Source organism: Phyllobates terribilis, unplaced genomic scaffold (genome assembly GCF_046119375.1).
Source record: "Phyllobates terribilis strain yellow unplaced genomic scaffold, ASM4611937v1 Scaffold_4__5_contigs__length_816908805, whole genome shotgun sequence".
NCBI lineage: Eukaryota > Metazoa > Chordata > Amphibia > Anura > Dendrobatidae > Phyllobates > Phyllobates terribilis.
This window is the reverse complement of record NW_027362764.1, coordinates 135,988,101-136,010,501: the sequence shown is the minus strand read 5'-3', so window position 1 is coordinate 136,010,501 and position 22,401 is coordinate 135,988,101. Positions and strand designations below refer to the sequence as shown.

Sequence of the window (22,401 nt, the reverse complement as noted above, 5' to 3'; positions counted from 1 at the left end):
CCACAAAAAACAAGCCCACATATGGCTATGCTGAAGGAAAACTAAAAAAGTTATGGCTCTTAAAAGAATAGAAGAAAAAAAATAGTAGAGACCAAGATTTTGGCTTCTTAATTATATCATAATGTTCTGTGTCATCTAATTATTATCTGGTGTCTTCTCTCCTTATAACTATTTTTGTGTAAGATATTTATGTTTAAATTGGTCTAATATATTGTGAAATATCCCTTTTAATACTTTTTCGTAGGAATTTGAAAATGATTACACAGAGTTCAAAGCCAAAGTATTAGATCTCGAGACTCAGATTGCAACAATGATATGTCTTGCTTTTAAAGACTGTTCTGGCCTGGAGTCTGCTTTCAAGGTAAACTTGTTTAAGGTGTGAAAAAATTAAGTTACTCTGGACAATTCCTTAAAATGGGTAAATGAAATAAAAAAAAATAGAGCAAGAAGTAAAGCAGCTGAAAGCACAATTTTAACTGTGCTTTTCTTCAAATAATCACATTTTTATGGACCATCAGTACAGTAAGATTCTGTGGGGTTTAATGTTTTTTTTTAATTGGTTATATTAGGTGAGAGATATTGAGCGCTTATATGGAATTTTTTTTGACAGATGCTGAGTGTTATTTAACACATCTGATCATTTTGAAAGTTGTGCTTCATGCATGTGATGGATAAATATAAAAACCAAATATTGTTGCTTTTAAAGGGGTATTCCCATCTCCAAGATCCTATCCCAATATGTAGTAAGTGTAAACATAATAATGTTGACAAATAATTACAATTAGAAATGTAGTATAGTTCTTCTGATTCACTATGTCACTTACCCCATGTGCAGGGCATTGTAGTAGCTATGACCTTTCATATAGTGAGTTGTTGCTGGTTGTAACCATCGATACCTAATCTACTGCAATGTCCTGCACATGGGGTAAACAACATAGCAAATCAGAAGAACTATCCTACATTTCTAATTAGAAATATTGGCTAAAATTATTATTTTTACACATACTACATATTGGGTTTTGATCTTGGGAGATGGGAATACCTCTTTAATCCATGTATTACTGATGGAAGACAGTTTAATCATATGTAACAGTCCCATTTTGCTTATATAAAATGAGAATTCCAGCACATTTATGATACAGGAAAAATATTTATCGCTGTACCCTGTTAGCCAGTAGATAGAAAAATATTTAGATTTGAGAGTCCTCAGTGGTTGATACCTTTTAATGGCTAATTGAAAAGATGGTAACAAAATGCAAGCTTTCGAAACTACTCATTGGGGCTCACAATCTAAATTCCCTATCGGCACATGGAGGAAACCCACACAAACACGGGGAGAAAAATACAAACTACTTGTATATGTTGTCCTTGATAGGCTTCGAACCCAGGACACCAACGCAGCAAAGTAACAATGCTAACCACTGAGCCACTGTGCGGCCCATCAATAGAACATGAATATGTTTGTGTTCTGTTGATGAAATGTCAAACTAAACATTCCTTTTTGGCTACTTTTTGCTGATCTTTAATCCTAGTTTAAAGCGCCTCTTGTCTTGATCAGGTGCGTTCACTTCATTCTTAAATTATCCTCCATTGTTGTTCAACATTGTCCTCAAGAATTCTGTTCTTCATGAAATCTGTATTTTCTCATCCTTGCAGCACTTGAGTTCTGGGTTCACATCCAACCAAGGACAACATCTGCAAGGAGTTTGTATGTTCTCCCTGTGTTTGTGTGGGTTCCTCCGGGTTCTCCGGTTTCCTCCCACACTCCAAAGACATACTGATAGGGAATGTAGATTGTGAGCCCCAATGGGGATAGTGCCGATAATGTCTGTGAAGCGTTGTGGAATTAATGGCGCTATAAAAGGGAGTAAAATAAATAAAAAAAATCTTGGGAACAAGCCTTAAACATGACAACTCATCCCCACCATTGTACTGCTTTATAAAAGATTGACCTCTAAACTCCTAATTTCCATCATTTGTTGACATTGCTTTCAGTGAACCTTATGATTCTTCAATGTAGATTTAATTTTTCTTTATTAATTATTTTTTTTTTTTAGCTTTTGGCTATCGCTGGTTATTTTCTTGAAAGACCGACCATATTGGATTTATTCAGCTCAAACTATTTCACACTTCTTCAGATGTTTAGTAACGAACTTGACATATGCAAAATGTTGTACGATGAGCAAGTCAGTCAGGTTAGTACCAAATCATTTATGAAATGTTATATTCTATTATTCATAGTAATATTCCCAAACTCATATAATCTTATTTTTCACAGATGGAAAATTTTGTTGTGCACAAAAACATGCCAGTACTTTCGGGAATCCTGAAATGGACCAAGGAACTGAAAGACCGGATACAGACAATGTGGTCCAACTTCAGGTTCATCCAGCATGAGTAAGCTGCGGTCATATATTACTTGTCAATACGTAGGCTTGGATACATCCAAGTTTCTGTGAAAATACGCTAATTTACTCTCATCCTGTGAAATGAGCATTACTTTCAGGAAATCTCATCCAATTCTTCTATCTGACATTTACTAGAAGCATGGAAAGTCCAGAAGCTTCATCCATTTATCAGAAATATATGGAGATGATGACTTTGCTAGACCAGCAGGAGGACAAGGCATATGACCAGTGGATATCTCAAGTGGATGATACCTGCAACTTCAATCTAGACCAACCGCTCATAAAACGTAACCATGATGATGGTCTTCTCAGTGTGAACTTTGATCCTAAGGTATGTAACCTTTTTTTTAATATGGAAATAAAAAAAAATTCATTTTGAGGTATGAGGAGATCTCGGAGTTGAGTTTTAATTAAATGTCCTCCATAATTTTTTTCTACATAGGGTGTTAGGATTTATATTGTAAATTTCAGTTCCCAATTTATTTTTATAATTTTAAAGAATAAACTTGACAATTACTATTTTTCTGGCTAATTCTGTCTGCAGTTAGTAGCGGTATTAAGGGAGGTCAAATATCTTCAAGTACTGAATCACACAGATCTGCCCAAGGCTGCTTTAGATATCTTTGAAAAAAAGGAAATCCTACACAAGGTATGTCTGTTTCATGGTAGCAACATTTAAGATTTTGTTTGCAAATTATTTTATACCTTAAATCATATGGAGCTTCAAAATCCAAAAAAAAGGTTTCAAATGATTCTGTCACCAAATTTCACTATATAAACTGCATACCTTTATTAAATAGATTTCTTTGACCTGATGAGACTAGTATATTTTCTCTGTATAAAACGTTTATAACATTTTACCTCCCTCCCACAGATATTAAAGTGAGCATTGTATGAGTTCAGTTAAATAGATTAACATTCACCCTGGTATGAAAGTACACCAGCCTCATCAGGCTAAAATAAATCATTTTAATAATGTTTCTTGAAGTGAAACAAATATAACAATTTGAATAAAATGAAGTCACAGCAGTAGAAAATCTTTAGTCAGCTGTATGCAAGTGAAAACCAGGGTAAATATAGAAAAGTGAAACATTGTAAATATAATTTACACAAACTTTCCTGCATCCAGGAAGATGAGAAGGAACGAAAAAAAGTGAAAGTATTGTACATAGAAAAGACCCTCGTGCCTGTCTTTACAATACTCCTGTGAATGCCAGCTTGTGGCCATCGTTCATAGGAGATTGTGATTTCTGTTATACATAGCAGCTTCAAGTCTCCTAAGGGGCCTATTAAATAAAGTAAAAAGTGGAGAGAAAAAAAAACACAAGTTCAAATCACCCCCCTTTTTGTCCCATTGAAAATAAAACAATAATGATAAAAAAAGACACAGATTTGGGATCGCTGCATTCAGAAATGTGCAGTCTATCAAACTATAAAGTAAATTATTCAGTTCGGTAAACGGCATAACAAAAAAAAAATCAAAATTCCAGAATTAAGTTTTTTTGGCCTCCGCAACATTGCAATAAAATGCAATAAGAGCCGATCAAAGTATCATACGTATCCAAAAATGGTATCAGTAGAGACGTCAACTCAGAACCCAAAAAATAAGTCATAACCCAGCCCCAGATCCTAAAAAATGGAAACGCTATGGGTCTCAGAAAATGACGACAAAAGAAAAAAAAACATTTTTTCATACAAATTTTGGAATTTTTTTTCACCACTTAAATAAAAAATAAACTATAAATATTTGGTATCTGCGTTCTCGTACTGACCTGGAGAATCATATTGCAAGATCAGGAACTGAACTTTTTTTTTGCAATTTCACCGCAATTTTTTTTCTCGTTTTATAGTACACTATGTCGTAAAATCAATGGTAAAATGGTAAGAAAAATCATAAGCAACGTCAATGCTCCGGCTTTATACACACAATGCTGCCTCCTCTACACATTCTTTCCTGTGGCCTGATACACATATGTATGTTTGATAAAGATCTCCATTGACCGAAACGTCACGTGTGATGCACAATATCTATGAGAACCACTGTAATAAAAGTCTCGTGTTTTTTCACCATACTCCCCTGAGAGTGCCAGATTTTTCTTACTACTTTAGTATTACGGATTGGGATACTATCCGGGCACCTACTTCTGACCGGGAGTGCCGTATTTCCTTTCTGACAGTAAAATCAATGGTGCCATTCAAAAGTACAACTCGTCTCACTAAAAACAAGCCCTCATATGGGTATATTGACGGAAATGTAAAAAAGCTATGGCTCTTTTAAGAAAGGGTGTAAAAAACGAAAACGAAAAAATGGAAGCGGTACCAGTGTGAGACATGTAATGACTGACAGTCTGCTCTCCTGATCTACATGTCTCACACTGGTAATACTTGTTTCATTTAAAATAAGCTCTGTACATGGCTTAGGAGGGTTGATCCTACTGGCATATCGCCTTTAAAGGATATGGACTCATTGGGGCAGTTTTTATATTAAATGCATGTATTTTGGTCTAAAAATATTTTTTTTGCAATTTGGTTTGATCAAAAATGTTGCATTGTTTTGGCTTTTATGGCTGTTTCCCTGCACATTGCTGGCTACAGAATGAGAATCTGTCAGTGAGCCCGTTTGATGGACAGTTTGTAACATTTTCCTTTATCTGTCTTTTACTGAACTCTTCTCTGCTGATTTATGACCACATTATAGTTGAGCTGAGCTTTGATGTGGTCAAGAGCTCAGAAGAAGACAGATAAGAGCTACAAACTCCCCCATATGAATTAGCAAACTGACAGATTCTTAGATTACTCATTCTGCAGCCACCAATATTCAGGGAAACAAACAGGCCATAAAAGCCAAATAGTACAAACTTTCTAATCCAACCTAATTGCAAAAAAATTATTTATTCCAAAATATATGCAGTTTATTTAAAATAAAAAAATACTCCCCATATCCCAGAGGGTATCATGTCCAGAGGTAAATTCATTGAGTGTAACTTGCAGTGTTCAATGCTGCATTAATGATCAGGAGATGTAGTTTGTACCTATAGATAGAAGACGATGAGTTTGCATGCATAAAGATGTACAAATCGTATTATTCTAACTTCGAATTATCAAATTGTTTTATTCTCAGCTTTTCGTGATTACATACAACCTGATTATTACCATTTCTAACATTTTTCTTATTTTTGTAAAAGTATATCGGAAGCCTGGAGCTTGTGGTCCATTGGTACAATACAGTGAAGAAGTCCGTGCTAGAAGTAGAATACCCTTTGATTAAGGATGACATGGCGGCTATAGATGAACAGCTACGAGATGCAGAGGAGTGCTACACGTGGAACAGCGGAGACTGCTGGGATTATATTGTTCAAGTGAAGTCTGTTGTCTATGATTTGGAGCGGAGATTACAGAAATCTAAAGACAATATAACAACAATGCAGCAGATTATGACCTCATGGGCTGAACAGGCATTGTTTTCACGGAAAGACAACAAAAAGGAATCGCTCATTAATCTGGAAGACAAAAATGAAAGATTAAGTAAAAAGTATAAATCCATCCAAGAAGATGGCAGCAGACTGCGCAGTCTCGCTGAGGTCTGTTAATTTATTTTTTTTAAGTGTACCAATTACCTATGTTCTCTGCGGGAAACTTCATTTGAGTCAAACCACCTGTTTACTTGAAAAAACCAACATCACCCAAACATAATTTCAATGTTTTCATATGATGTAGCAATATGTAATACAAGTAAAGCACTTTCCATAATTAACTACACTACTTCATCTAATGCATGATGATAGTGATGAGATTAATCTAACCCACCTTTAACATCATTTTTTTTATTCTGTTAGGTCCAAAATGTTGTGCTGATAAATTGCTTCATATATCTTCAATGCAGTTTATGCTCTAATTGTCCATGACTTAGCTCCAGATCCCCTGTATAGCTATATAATTAGGGTCTGTTCACATTTTGTTTTTACGTCATGGAAAAGCTGGAAAAGCTCCCCCTCGGTGCATATGCTAAACATATTCATGCACTCAGAGCAGGATAAAAGTGTTTGTTTGCTTTTGCATACGGTGGTCTAGTTTGTGCAGCAGATAAAAAACTGATATAAAAAGTCTGTTAATATGCCACGTTTTTGTCATGTAAAAAAAATCATACAATGAAGAATCATTTCCGATGTTTTTCCACCTTTTAATGTCAACCATAATCTGTACAAGTCCATTGAGAAACAATCTGAAATCATTTTGAGAGAGAAAATTAAAATAATGTGGTTGCATCCCTTTTATTATAGGGGATGTGGTTGTGTTCAAAATTAGCCAGTCAAATTTAATCTCATGTTAAATATTAGTTGTTACTAGTGATGAGCAAGCGTGCTCGTTTAACCCTTTAAACGAGCATGCTCGGGTGCTCGGCATCTAGGTTTGATCCGCCGCGGCTGCATGTGTCGCGGATGTTAGCTGCGACACATGCAGGGATTGCCTAACAAACAGGCAATCCCTGCATGTGTCGCAGCTGTCTAACAGCCGCTGCAGCCGCGGCGGATCAAACCTAGATGCCGAGCACGCCGCAAATACTCGGCGACCACCTGAGCATGCTCGTTTAAAGGGTTAAACGGGCGTGCTCGCTCATCACTAGTCGGTACACATCTGCCATCATTTACAATGATTCTGATTAACCACATATTAAGTTTACCTGTTCTAGCAGGATGTTCCAAACATTTCCTTAGTTGCATTTTACAGTAAAAGCCATGGTCTGTAAACAGCTTACAATACAGGAAAGGGATCACATTGTTGAACGTTATGTCTGGAGAGAAGTACAAAAAAAAATTCCAAGGCATTAGATATGCCATGGAACACTGTGAAGACGATCACCAAGAATTTGCTTAAATTTGTCACAACAGTGACATTACCTAGAACTGAACATCCCTCAAAAATTGATGAACAGACATGAAGAAAATTGGTCCTGAAGGCTGCCTAGAGTCCCACAGCAACAATAAAGGAGCTGCATGAATTTCTGGCAAGTACTGGTTGTGTACTGCATATGAAAACAATCTCCTATATTCTTCATATGTCTCGCCTGTGTGGCAGGGTGGCACGATGGAAGTTTTTTCTTACTGAGGAAAATCTCGAAGCCCCTCTTTGTTTTGCTAAAACCTATATCAAGTCTGCCAAAAGCATGTAGGAAAATGTGTTCTGGTCTGATGAGAGCAAGGTTGAACATTTTGGCTATAATTCCAAAGGTATGTTTAGTGCAATGCCAACACTGCACATCACCAAAAGAACATCATACCCACAATGAAGCATGGTGTAGGCAGCATTATGCTTTGGGGCTGTTTTTCGGCAGCTGGAACTGGATTTTAGTATAGATGGAGGAAATTACGAACAATTACAATTATCAATCAATTTTGCAACAAAATCTTCAGGCTTCTGATAAAAAGCTGAAGAGGAATTTCCCCTTTCAGCATGACAATGATCCTAAGCACACCTCCATATCAACAAAAGAATGACCTGAAGAAGGGCGCTTTACGCAGGAGATGTCCTCACAGTCTGAAAGATTTTGAACTACTGCAAGGAAGAGTGGCAGTGATTAACAATTCTAGATGTACTATTCTGATAGCTTCTTACCCAAAAAGACTGAATGCTGTCATAAGTTCAAATACTTCAACAAAGTATTAGCTTTATTTTTCTTTTTTTTAACCCAAAAAGATTAGTCTGAATTGAATTATACAGATTATAGGTAACATTATTAAAGGTGGAAAAAGTTCTGAAATGATTTCTCTTGGTATGATTTTTTTTACATGACAAAAACCTGGTGCTTTAACGGGGATGTTTAGACTTTTTATATCCACTTTTTTTTTACTTATTAAGGCTGTGTGCACACGATGCGTTTTTAATGCATTTCCGCAGCGTTTTTGCAGCTGCAGAAACGCATTAAAAACGCATGGTAGAAGGGCAGCAATGTTCCCCAATGATAATCCGCATGTGCTGTGCCCATGCTGCGGATTTTTCCGCAGCGTTTATGCTGCGCTCAAAAATCTGCAGCATGTCCATTAATTTTGCGGAAACGCGGCGTTTTCGCCGCCATTGACTTGCATTAGAACGCGCCAATACCGCAAGACTGCATTTGTACTTGCGTTATTGGCGCGTTCTAATGTGCGGATGGTACCCGGGTGTAGAGGAGAGGAGAGTCTCCTCCACACCCAGGTACCATAAAAAAGCTGTAAAAACAAGAATAAAATAAAAAATAAGATATATTCACCTTCCGACGGCCCCCGGTCTCCTTCCCTTTGCTTGCGTGCAAGACTGAAGGACCTTCCTTTGACGTCACAGTCATGTGACCGCAGGCCCTTCAGCGCAGTGTCTCGCGATATCCCGGTAGCCAGGAACAAGCCAGGAACGAACGCGGCAGCACACGCCGGGCCATCGGAGGGTAAGTATAGCTTTATTTTTTTATTTTTAAACATTCTTTTACGGTCACACTATATAAATCCATGCCGGTTGCATGGATTTATATAGTGTGACCTAGTTGTCAAGCACTTTCCAAGTGATGCTAAAATCGCCTGGAGAGCGCTTGTCAATCCGCATGCGGAAACGCATGTGAACCCGCATGTATTCCGCAGGAAAAACACATGTACAATCCGCATGCGTTTTTTCTGCCAGGGAGATGCAGAAATGATGCAGAAATATTCTGCTTCATTTCTGCATCGTGTGCACATAGCCTTAGAGGGACATAATAAAAAATGTATACCACAAATACAGGAAATGTATAACACTATACCAATACAGGATTGTATAACACTATACCGATACATCAAGTCTGTCTTTTTGTATGTCATTCTTGAGACAGAGTTCACAGGAGTAAGATGTGTCTGGTTTAGAGGCATGCACCACTCTATGAATGTGGTATGTCTTCCAGCTACCGTACACGAGAGATAGAAATGAACTCCAAATTTGGATAGGAGTACATTTAAAACCGTATTTACTCCAGTTTTGAAGTAAATTATAGCTGGTACAAAAAATGCCAAAAGTCGCAAAATTTTTGCTCAACTATGCTTTGTGTAAAAATGTTACGACATTTGCAACAGTTTCATGCCAGTATTTTAGCACCAAATGTTTGATGACTAGCTCTATATAACTTTTACAGTAGTGTTCAAAATAATAGCAGTCCAATATTACTAACTAGATTAATCACTGTTTTTGGTATCTACAGTGCCTACAAGTAGTATTCAACCCCCTGCAGATTTAGCTGGTTGACACATGCGGAATTAACTTGGCATTGTGACATTTGTACTGTAGATCAGCCTGGAAGTGGGAAATGCACTGCAGCAAATTTTTTTTTTTTTTTTTTAAAACGTAAAAAGTTATTTCAGAGTGTCATTTATTATTCAACCCCTCAAACCACAAGAATTCTGTTTGGTCCCCCTAAAGTATTAAGAAGTAGTTCAGGCACCAAGAATAATGAGCTTCACATGTGTGGATTAAAGATCTCTTTTGCCAGCCTTTTCTGACTATTTAAGACCCTCTCCAAACTTGTGAACAGCACTCAGACATGGTCAACATGGGAAAGACAAAGGAGCATTCCAAGGCCATCAGAGACAAGATCGTGGAGGGTCACAAGGCTGGCAAGGGGTACAAAACCCTTTCCAATGAGTTGGGCCTACCTGTCTCCACTGTTGGAAGCATCATCTGTAAGTGGAAGGCTTATGGAACTGCTGTTAGCCTTCCACGGCCAGGACAGCCTTTGAAAGTGTCCTCAGGTGCCGAGGCCAGGCTTGTCCGAAGAGTCAAGGCTAACCCAAGGACAACAAGGAAGGAGCTCCGGGAAGATCTCATGGCAGTGGGGACATTGGTTTCAGTCAATACCATAAGTAACGTACTCCACCGCAATGGTCTCCTTTCCAGACGAGCCCGTAAGGTACCTTTACTTTCAAAGCGTCATGTCAAGGCTCGTCTACAGTTTGCTCATGATCACTTGGAGGACTCTGAGACAGACTGGTTCAAGGTTCTATGGTCTGATGAGACCAAGATCGAGATCTTTGGTGTCAACCACACATGTGACGTTTGGAGACTGGATGGCACTGCATACGACCCCAAGAATACCATCCCTACAGTCAAGCATGGTGGTGGCAGCATCATGCTGTGGGGCTGTTTCTCTGCCAAGGGGCCTGGCCATCTGGTCCGCATCCATGGGAAGATGGATAGCATGGCCTACCTGGAGATTTTGGCCAAGAACCTCCGCTCCTCCATCAAGGATCTTAAGATGGGTCGTAATTTCATCTTCCAACAAGACAACGACCCAAAGCACACAGCCAAGAAAACCAAGGCCTGGTTCAAGAGGGAAAAAGTCAAGGTGTTGGAGTGGCCTAGTCAGTCTCCTGACCTTAACCCAATTGAAAACTTGTCGAAGGAGCTCAAGAATAAAGTCCACATGAGACACCCAAAGAACCTAGATAACTTGGAGAAGATCTGCATGGAGGAGTGGGCCAAGATAACTCCACAGACCTGTGCCGGCCTGATCAGGTCTTATAAAAGACGATTATTAGCTGTAATTGCAAACAAGGGTTATTCCACAAAATATTAAACATAGGGGTTGTATAATAATTGACCCACACTTTTATGTTTAAAATTTAATAAAACTCAACTGAGCAACATAACTTTTTGGTTTGTAAGATTTATGCTTCTGTTCATAAAACCTACTCTCGTTTGCAGTTTGAAGGCTCTAACTTATTTGCATCTTATCAAACCAGCTAAATCTGCAGGGGGTTGAATACTACTTGTAGGCACTGTATAATATAACCGGAGATGCGTCCCTCTGTCCGAAGCCTTTATAGACTGCGCAAGCTCGACACACCTGCGCAGTGTGGCTCCAAACAGAAGAACGCATGGAGCCGTTACAGGTAAGAGGAGTGTGTATGGCGCCGGAGATCGCAGTATGCGTAGACACTGAACGCATATCATGATCTCCGGCGCCATACTTACATACTTGCCTGACTGGGAGGAGTGTTGCCGCGGCACCTCTGTTCTGACCGGGACAGGAGGGAGGCGTCGGAATCGGCGCATGCGCATAGCGCACTATCCGGTGCCATTTTACTGAAGACACATTTGCAGTGTGTCTTCAGCAAAATGGTGTCGGACAGCACGATATGGGCACGCGCTTACTCCGGCAACACACTCCTCCCCCGGCCTCCGGCAGAAAGGGACGCAGCGCTGGAGCATAGGGAAGAAAGGTGAGTATAAGTGTTTATTTTTTGTGTGTGTGTGTGCAGCGTGATAGGGATGGGGTACCATGCATACCAGGATAGGGATGAGGGGTGCCATGCATACCAGGATAGGGATGAGGGGGTGCCATACATACCAGGATGGGGGATGGGGTACCATACATACCAGGATAGGGATGAGGAGGTACCATGCATACTAGGATTAGGGATAGGGTACCATGCATACCAGGATGAGGGATGGCGTACCATGCATACCAGGATTGGGGATGAGGGGGTACCATGCATACCAGGATAGGGATGAAGGGTACCATACATACCAGGATAGGGATGAGGGGGTACCATGCATACCAGGATCGGGGATGAGGGGTACCATGCATACCAGGATCGGGGATGAGGGGTACCATACATACCAGGATAGGGATGAGGGGGTACTATGCATACCAGGATGAGGGATGGGGTGCCATGCATACCAGGATACGGATGAGGGGGTACCATCCATACCAGGATAGGGATGAGGGGGGGTATCATGCATACCAGGATAGGATGAGGGGTACCATACATACCAGGATGAGGGATGGGGTACTATGCATACCAGGATAGGGATAAGGTGCACCATGCATACCAGTATGAGGGGCCATGCATACCAGGATAGGGATGAGGGGGCACCATGCAGACCAGGATACGGATGAGGGGTACCATACATACCAGGATAGGGACGAGGGGGTACCATACATACCAGGATAGGGACGAGGGGGTACCATACATACCAGGATAGGGATTAGGGGGTACCATGCATACCAGGATGAGGGATTGGGTACCATGCATACCAGGAATAGGGATGAGGGGGCACCATGCATACCAGGATGAGGGATTGGGTACCATGCATACCAGGATAGGGATGAGGGGGTACCATGCATACCAGGATACAGATGAGGGGGTGCCATGCATGCCAGGATAGGGATGAGGTGGTACCATACATACCAGTATTGGGGTGAGGGGTGCCATGCATACCAGGATTGTGGATGAGGGGTACCATACATACCAGGATGAGGGGGCACCATGCATACCGGGATAGGGATGAGGAGGCACCATGCATACCGGGATAGGGATGAGGGGGTACCATGCATACCAGGATAGGGATGAGGGGGTGCCATGCATACCAGTATAGGGATGAGGGGTACAATGCATACCAGGATAGGGATGAGGGGTGCCATGAATACCAGGATAGGAATGAGGGGGACCATACAAACCAGAATGAGGGATGGGGTGTCATACATACCAGGATTGGGGGATGAGGAGTGCCATGCATACCAGTATTGATATGAGGGGGTGCAATGCATACCAGGATAGGATGGGGCAGCACATAACAGGATGAGGGAACAGGAATGGGTAGCACAAATACCAGGATGGGGGCTGCACAAATACCAGGATGGGGGCCGCACATAACAGGATGGGGTACCATATACCAATAAAAATGCTCGCTACCTGGGCGTAGAACAGGTTCAATAGCTAGTATATATATGTTGTGGAATACCTATACTAACAATAAACAAGCCAATCGCTCCCTAGCTCAGCAGCACCTCTCCCTACTCTGCTTGGTTCCGGGGTAGACTGTGACGAGCATGGCGGCGCTAGGTCTTATATAGACCTGATGACGCTGTGCAGCAAACCAATCACTGTAATGCCACAACCAACATGGCTACAGCATTACAGTGCGTGGCAGGCAATCCCTGCATGTTCATTGGCTCTCTAAAGAGCGTATAAAAACTAAAGGGAAAACATTTTAAAATTATATATTAAGGTATAAAGTTAAAAACATACCAAACAATTGTGCAAAAAAACAAAACAACCTAACCCACAGACAAAACGTTGTACACTAATTACCAATCAAACAGAAAACCCCCCCAACCAATAACCTAGGTTATAATCATGGTTCAGCCTCCCATCTACTGTTAGTAGTCATATTGTCCGAGGTCAGCCTATACTCTCCTAGGTATACCTAAACAAGTAGTATATTGGTTAGATGATTTTCAGTATGACATATATCTATAACCATCCACTGTCTAGTACCCAATTTCAACTATAACCATCCATTCAGATGGAAAATGGTTAATTCCCGACGCGTTTCACCACCAACTGTCGTAGCGGCTCTTCAGGGGCAACACAAGTTAACAAGCCAATATATGGTTATGTATAACACATTACAGATAACCGTTTCTGTTTACTCCACTGAGAAATCAACATATAAATCTTCTTCCAGTGTCTCTCTTGCTGCAGCTTTTATTTAGAGATTCATCTAGTGTTCCCCATGACCTATAGAGGTTGCTATTCCATCATCATTTATAAACACTCATCAGATCAGAGCCAATACTCCTTTTAATGATATTGATAGCTCTGAGAGCTGCAGATAGGAACCATGAACATTGTCTCCAGGTTAAGGGATCTGAAACCTTCAGTGTGGAAATATCATTTATTAAGAATCTAGAGTTTTACTGGAGAGAAATCAATCCTCAGGGGTTCTGGATGGAGTGGTACAGACTCAGGTCTATATCATCAAAAGGAGTATTGGCTCTGATCTGATGAGTGTTTATAAATGATGATGGAATAGCAACCTCTATAGGTCATGGGGAACACTAGATGAATCTCTAAATAAAAGCTGCAGCAAGAGAGACACTGGAAGAAGATTTATATGTTGATTTCTCAGTGGAGTAAACAGAAACTGTTATCTGTAATTTGTTATACATAACGATATATTGGCTTGTTAACTTGTGTTGCCCCTGAAGAGCCGCTATGACAGTTGGTGGCGAAACATGTCGGGCATTAACCATTTTCCATCTGAATGGATGGTTATAGTTGAAATTGGGTACTAGGCATCTTCCTTTGAGTGGATGGTTATAGATATATGTCATACTGAAAATCATCTAACCAATATACTACTCGTTTAGGTATACCTAGGAGAGTATAGGCTGACCTCGGACAATATGACTACTAACAGTAGATGGGAGGCTGAACCATGATTATAACCTAGGTTATTGGTTGGGGTTTTTTTCTGTTTGATTGGTACCGTATTTTTCGGACCATAAGACACACTTTTTTTCCCCCCCAAACTTGGGAGGAAAATGGGGGGTGCGTTTTATGGTCCGAACGAAACTTACCGGTGGTGGTGGAGCGGGATCACAGGGCGGCGGCGGAAGAAGAGGTGAGACGGGCCAGTATCTGGCTGGGGTCCAGGCCTGGCCGGGTACCGGGGCCGGTGTATTGCTGTGAGCGGAGTGGCAGAGCAGAATGAGCGGCTTCTGGTGGCTGCGGCCATGTTCCTGAAGCTGTGCTCTACAGGAAAATGGCCGCCGCAGCCGGCGCATGTGCTCTGCCGAGTCGGTGGCCATTTTCCTGTAGAGCATAGCTTCAGAAAGATGGCCGTGGCCACCGGAAGCCGCTCACTCTGCTCTGCCACTCCGCTCACAGCAATACACTGGCCCCGGTACCCGGCCAGGCCCGGCCCCCAGCCAGATACCGGTCCGCCTCACCTCTTCTTCCGCCACCGCCCTGCGATCCCGCTCCACCACCACACCAATACACTGGCCCCAGCACCCCGGCCACCCAGCACCCCAGGTACGAGGCCACCAGGACCAGGGCACCAGGCCCCCAGGTACCAAGATCCCAGCACCCCGGCTCCCAGCACCCCAGGTACCAGGCCACCAGAACCAGGACACCAGTACCCCAGGCACCAGCACCCCAGGTACCAGGCCACCAGCACCCCGGCCACCAGCACCCTAGCTACCAGGCCCCCAGCACCCCGGCCCCCAGCACCCCAGGTACCAGCACCACAGGTACCAGGCCCCCAGCACCCCGGCCCCCAGCACCACAGGTACCAGGACCCCAGGTACCAGGCCCCCAGCACCCCAGGTACCAAGCCCCCAGCACCCCGACCCCCGGCACCCCGACCCCCAGCACCCCGGCCCTCAGCACCCCAGGTACCAGCACCCCAGGTACCAGGCCACCAGCACCAGGCCACCAGCACCCCAGGTACCAGGCCCCCAGCACCCCAGGTACTAGGCACCAGGCCCCCAGCACCCCAGCCCCCAGCACCCCGGCCCCCAGCACCCCAGCCCCCCAGGTACCAGCACCCCAGGTACCAGGCCCCCAGCACTCCAGGTACCAGGCCCCCAGCACCCCGGCCCCCCAGATGCGAGGCCACCAGGACCAGGGTACCAGACCACCAGCACCCCAGGTACCAGGCCCCCAGGTACCAGGCCACCGGCCCCCAGCACCCCAGGCACCAGCACCCCAGGTACCAGGCCCCCAACACCCCGGCCCCCAGCACCCCAGGTACCAGGCCACCAGCACCAGTACACCAGCACCCTAGGTACCAGGCCACCAGCACCCCAGCCCCCAGCACCCCAGGTACCAGGCCCCCGGCCCCCAGCACCCCAGTTACCAGGCCCCCAGCACCAGGCCACCAGCACCCCGGCCCCCAGCACCCCAGGTACCAGGCCCCCAGTATCCCGGCCCCCAGCACCTCAGGTACCAGGCCCCAGGACCCCGGGCCACCAGCACCCCAGGTACCAGGCCACCAGCACCCCAGGTACCAGGCCCCCAGCACCCCAGGTACTAGGTGCCAGGCCACCAGCACCCCAGGTAGCAGGCCCCCAGCACGCCAGGTACTAGGCACCAGTCCACCAGCACCCCAGGTGCCAGGCCCCCAGCACCCCAGGTACCAGGCCCCCAGCACCCCAGGTACCAGGCCACCAGCACCAGGCCACCAGCACCCCAGGTACCAGGCCACCAGCACCCCAGGTACTAGGCACCAGTCCACCAGCACCCCAGGTACTAGGCACCAGTCCACCAGCACCCCAGGTACCAGGCCAGCAGCACCCCAGCGCCAGGCACCAGCACCAGGGCACCAAGCCCCCAGCACCAGGCCCCCAGCCACCAGGTACCAGCATGCCTCCACTTCCGCCGGCTTCCTGAACAACCCTGCCTCCTGTGACCCCAGCTCCACCGCCCCCCCAGGTAAGATACCTATTCAGACTATAAGACGGACCCCCATCTTATAAAAAATATTTTTTTCCTATTTTCCACCCTAAAATTTGGGGTGAGTCTCATGGTCCGGTGTGTCTTATAGTCCGAAAAATACGGTAATTAGTGTACAACGCTTAGTCTGTGGGTCGGGTTTTTTTGTTTTTTTGTACAATTGCTTGGTATGTTTTTAACTTTATACCTTAATAAATATATAATTCTAAAATGGTTTCCCTTTAGCTTATATACTGTGATTAGGTAACACTAATAACATTTATTGCTGTGAGCCCCTCTCTAAAGAGCGCCAAACATGCAGGGAGGGGACCCGAGTTCCCGCCCAAGCGCCCGGAAATACTCGCCAAGCGCTGAGCTTGTCGAGCAAAAGCCTTATATCAGTGATCAGATTAATAAAAGTTAAAGTCCCATAGAGGAAATAAGTAGAAAAGTAAAAAAAAGATTGTAAAAATATTTTTAAGAAATATCACAAAATAATTTAAAAAAATGAAAATAATATTATAGCACTAAATAGATATGTTTATGTGAAAACAAACAAAAATAACCCAAAAAAGTACACGTATTTGGTATCGCTGCGTCCAGAACGACCCGCCCTATAAAACTGGCAGCCTAGTAAATTATATTACCACATGTTAAACAATTTACCAGTTGGTGCAGTAGATTCTAAGAAAACCAACACCCTTAGCATTCATGATCTGCATGTTTTTGAGTCTATGTATTTGAATAATTAATTGAAAGGGTGTGTGTTCAAAATAGCAGTGTGGAGTTCAGTTAGTGAGGTCAATCATTCTGAGAAGAATCAGAAGGTGTGAATTAGGTGGCCCTTATTTAAGGGTGAAGCCAGCACATGTTGTACATGCATTTCTCCTTGAAAGTCTGAGAAATATGGGTTATTCGAGACATTGTTCAGAAGAACAGCGTACTTTGATTAAAAAGTTGATTGGAGAAGGTAAAACTTATAAAGAAGTGCAGACAATGATAGGCTGTTCAACTAAAATGGTCTCCAATGCTTTAAAATGGAAAACAAAACCAGAGAGGCGTGGAATAAAACAGAAGACTACCATTCGAATGGATCGAAGAATAGCCAGAATGGCAAAGGCTCAGCCAATGAACAGCTCCAGGATGATCAAAGACATTCTCAAGTTACCTGTGAGTACTATGACAGTTAGAAGACGCCTGTGTGAAGCTAATCTCTTAGCAAGAAGTCCCCGCAAAGTCCCACTGTTAAAAATAAAACAAAAAAAATGACATGTACTGAAGCGGATACAATCTGCCAAAGAACACATCAACTGGCCTAAAGAGAAATGGAGAAATATTTTGTGGACAGTTCGTCAGACGACCCCCAAGCTCTGCATTCAAGCCACAGTACACTCTGAAGACAGTGAAGCATGGTGGTGCAAGTATCATGATATGGACATGTTTCTTACTATGGTGCCGGACCTATTTAACGGATACCAGGGATCATGGACCAGTTTGCATATATTAAAATACTTAAAGAGGTCATGTTGCCTTACTCTGAAGAGGATATGACCTTGAAATGGGTGTTTCAACAAGACAACGACCCTATGTTAGAACTCTCCTGTTAGGTTTTTTCTATCTTGCTGGTCACATGACCTTTTTTGCCTATTTAATCCTGCTCCGCCCTCCTGGCCTTGCTGGACTTCATTGTAATTTCTACTCTTAAGCTAGCCTGGTGCTTAGTTACCTTTCTCAGTCAGTTTAGCTAGGTCTTCGGACCTTTATGTTCTATGTTGTGTGTTTGTCTTTTACTGCTACAATTTCTGCTAGGAGGTGTCCAACTTTATCCCAGTCCCTAGTTCTTGTAGGGATCCCTCCCTTGCATCTATAGGTCTTCGTACAGACTAGCCGAGGACTTTAGCGGGTCTGATCGCAGGATCAGGTTCCCCGTTACATCGTAGGGATCTAGCTTAGTTCTATTGTAGGGACAGATCTCTTTTCTTTCCTTAGTGCTTGTAGCAGATCATAACACCCTAAACACGAGTAAATGAGCAAAATCTTAGTTCCAGTCCAACAGAATTGAGGTTATGGAGTGGCCAATCCCCGGACATTAATCCGATAGAACACTTGTGGGCGACATCAAAAATAGTTTCTGAGGCAAAGCCAACAAATGCCAAAAAAGTGTGGGGTGTAGTCAAAGCATCCTGGGCTGGAATAACCGTTGACAGGGGCCAGAAGTTGGTTGACTCTGTGCAACATAGATGTAAAGCAGTTCTAAAAAACTGTAGGTATACAACTAAATATTAGGTTAGTGATTCTCAGAAATGCTAAATCCTCAAAAAAAGAAGAGGACGTATTATGAGTTTGTAAAGACAAATGCAGACACGGCTATTTTTTAGAACAGCCTAATGTTCATTTTTTGTTATTTTCTGTGAAGTAGTTGAAAATTATATACATTTCTCTTCATATTTTGAATTAGAAAACAGTGTGCAATGTTCCCAATGCATGGAAATAAAAACTAGTATAAAGATTTTATGTTTAACTCATGTTTTTTAACACACTGCTATTATTTTGAACACCACTGTATGTTGTCTATGTTAAAGGCTTCTGGTGGAGCTATAACACAGGGAATACTCCCAGCATATACCTTCAACAGAAGCGAAAAGCTAGATGTGAACACAGCTTTAAAGGGGCATTCCCATATGCATTTATCACATATTGACATTATATGCCATAAATGTCTAAAAGATGTTGGTCCCAGTTCTGGAGCTTGCACCTATTCAGAGAATGAGGGCCTTCCAACGCACATTAAAGAAGTTGTCCACTACTTTCACATTGATGCCCTATCCATAGGATAGGGCATCAATGTATGATTCGCTGGGGTCCCACACCCGGCACCCCCGCCGATCAGCTGTTATCACTGCTGGCGGACGTCAGCCGGTAGTGCTTACCTGCAGTGCTTGGCTGTCCATCTGTAGTGACCGCCGCGGGGTACTGCAAATCCGCCTCCCATTGAATTGAATAGGAGGCGGATGTGCAGTAACAAGCACTGCCGCTGCAACTTGATGGCCAAGCACCGCAGGTAAGCACTTCCTGTCGGCGGCCACCGGCACCGATAACAGCTGATTGGCGGGGGTGCCGGGTGCGGGACCCCGGTCGATCATACATTGATGCGATATCCTATGAATAGGGCATCAATGTGAAAGTAAAGGACAACCCCTTTAACTCTGATGAGATGGCTGCTGCATCCAGGTTTGAAACTAAATGGAGCAGTGTGCCTACTCTCTCCATTCACTTCTATGGGAGTTAAAGAAACAAGTCCATACATGTAACAGACTTATTTATTGAAATGTTTGAGTTTGGTCTGTAAATTGAACCAAACTAGAACATGATAAGAAAAAAGGAAAAAACTCAGCTCACCCTTCTTGAAGAAATGATTACTCAGACATTTGCTATGCAGCTGGTGTATTAGGAGAAATAAGAGAGGTCCATAATCCAAATATCTTCATTAAAAGTCCATTTTATTGTAAATCCATAGGACATGCAAAAACGCAGTATAAAACCATTTAAAAATACAAGCAGCCATGTTTTGATCAGAGGATCTTAATCATTGCTCTATTAGAAAACTAGAACATGCCTCCATCTTTTTTTCTTTTTACAAACCATTGCTGCCATAGAGCCATGTAACGACAGGTGTCCATGTACTAGAAAAATTGACCATCTGAATTCGACCTAACCATGTAAATGATAATCTTCCACCAGTAGGATGAGCCTGAGAACCTACGATATACTGTTCATGCAGTGAAACTAATAACACTACAGTATGCAATAGACTCCTAAACTCGCTCTAGTGGCAAATGTTATCTTTAGGCTCTATAACTTTGAGCCTCATATTAAAACACTCTGGCTTCAACTGCTATAAGGTTTCCTATTTGAATACTCCCAGGATTCTGCTTGACATAGAATATAATTACTGGTAAAGCTGTTGGATAGGGGTAAAATGTTTTTGCTTGTTTCTTAAATTCCATCTTCTCCTCTTACATTTCATAACATAGATGAATCTACCATAATTTGTCCACTGATGTCAAATCATTTTTCCCCAGGAAAACATGAAACTCCTAAAGGCCATTCCAGATGTAGATGCATGGAAAATCTATATGGAGTACATGGACGACATTGTGACAGATGGACTCTATAATACTATTCTTCATGCTTTGGAGTTCTTTGTAGACAACACAGATGATAGATTAAAGCCGGCTCCTTTATTTGAGGCACAAATGTGTCTTAGTGGTAATGAAATTGTATTTAAGCCCTCCTTACAGAAAGAAGATGGAGATGGTCTCTATGACCTCATGGAAGAACTTTTAGGTGACATTTTTAAAATATCAGGACAAGTGAAGAGAATTGCAAAACATTTTGGTGAAGACAATTACCAGGTAATTGCCCAACAGTTCTGGGAAAAGCTCAGAAGCTGTTAGAAGATAAACATGTCTTATCATTTACTTTGTTCCCAGGGACATTGCCGGGGTATTAAAAGAAACAGAACATATTAAGAAGTTATGCTATGATAGGCTGAGATGTACCCCCTGTCAGTACACTATCACTGGTTATTACTGTGTAAGAAAAATCTGCAATATTTGGATTGACTGATGTCATTTTCTTTCTTTTAGCTCATGTAACACCCCTTTAAGCCGCCTCTGTGGGCAGGGTGTCTGGTAGTTCTCATCTCAATATGGTGCAGTGCCTTCAACCAAATCTAGCTGGGAGCTGTAGTGGGATGCAGGAGGATCTTCCTCTTCTGCCAGGTGTTGACTCGGGAAACCCCCGTCCCTGCCCTGTACACACTCACAAGAGATGAGATTGAAACAATTTGCAGGCTTATTTGCAGAGGAATAAATGGTGTTAAATTCAGAGGGCATAACAAGGAACAGCAAACCATATAATATCACACAATCTATGATACAGGTTCAAAATGTGCTTTGCAATAGATCTGAATATTAATGATGACACTTCCCCTTTAAGTGACAGCAGACACACTCCTAACTAATAACACCCAATAATGGCTGCAGCAATGCCAGTAACACAGTCTAATGACGGGGCCCAGTTGCTGCGGTTTTTGGCGCGCTTTGCAGAATCAGTTGGTGCACGTAATGCAATAGGAACAAAATCCTCTCAGTATCAGTTCTCTTATTAACTCCTCAACAGTGGAACCACAAGTCCCAATAATAGCTACTCACTCCTTGATGTAGCTGGTTTTGGGTCACAGGGATCTAGCTTGGGGTTGCAGGGTCTTGATTTCAGAGACACAAAGGATGGGTTATGACTAGTGTTGAGCATTCCGATACTGTAATATCGGGTATCGGCCGATATTCGCGGTATCGGAATTCCGATACTTAATTCCGATACTTTTACAATATCGGATACCGGAATCGGAAGTTCCCATAATGCCTGCGCTCTGCAGTGTCTGTGAAGGATGACAAGTTGGATGGCAGCGCGATCCAGCCTGTCATCAGAATGCCATCCCAGCGGGGGAGAATTCTCCTGATTGTTTAAAAGCCGGCGGGCGGTAAAAAGCCGCCGGCTTTTAAACAATCACACAGCCCCATACTGCTTCCCCGCAGCCTCCCACCCCGATCCTCCGCTCCCCTCGCCACCTCCCATCCCGATCGTAAGTTAGGACCGGGCGGGGAGCACAGCACCAAGGAGCGGGGAGTGAAGGACCCGGGCGGGGAAGCCGGCAGTGAAAAGACTTCACCGCCGGCTTTCCCGTTCTGTGCTGCGCTTTCCCGCCGGTT

General features: G+C 43.1%; 1 protein-coding gene across 1 annotated transcript in view; it reads left to right on the top strand.

The window, feature by feature from the left end:
- Window positions 1-22,401, top strand: part of DNAH11 (dynein axonemal heavy chain 11) — a 481,578-nt gene that overhangs the window by 115,720 nt on the left and 343,457 nt on the right. The window contains exons 10-16 of the mRNA XM_073677778.1: window positions 245-361; window positions 2,058-2,195; window positions 2,279-2,397; window positions 2,544-2,739; window positions 2,953-3,057; window positions 5,594-5,989; window positions 20,710-21,042. Coding sequence (XP_073533879.1) covers window positions 245-361; window positions 2,058-2,195; window positions 2,279-2,397; window positions 2,544-2,739; window positions 2,953-3,057; window positions 5,594-5,989; window positions 20,710-21,042 — 1,404 coding nt within the window. The remainder of the gene's footprint in view (window positions 1-244; window positions 362-2,057; window positions 2,196-2,278; window positions 2,398-2,543; window positions 2,740-2,952; window positions 3,058-5,593; window positions 5,990-20,709; window positions 21,043-22,401) is intronic.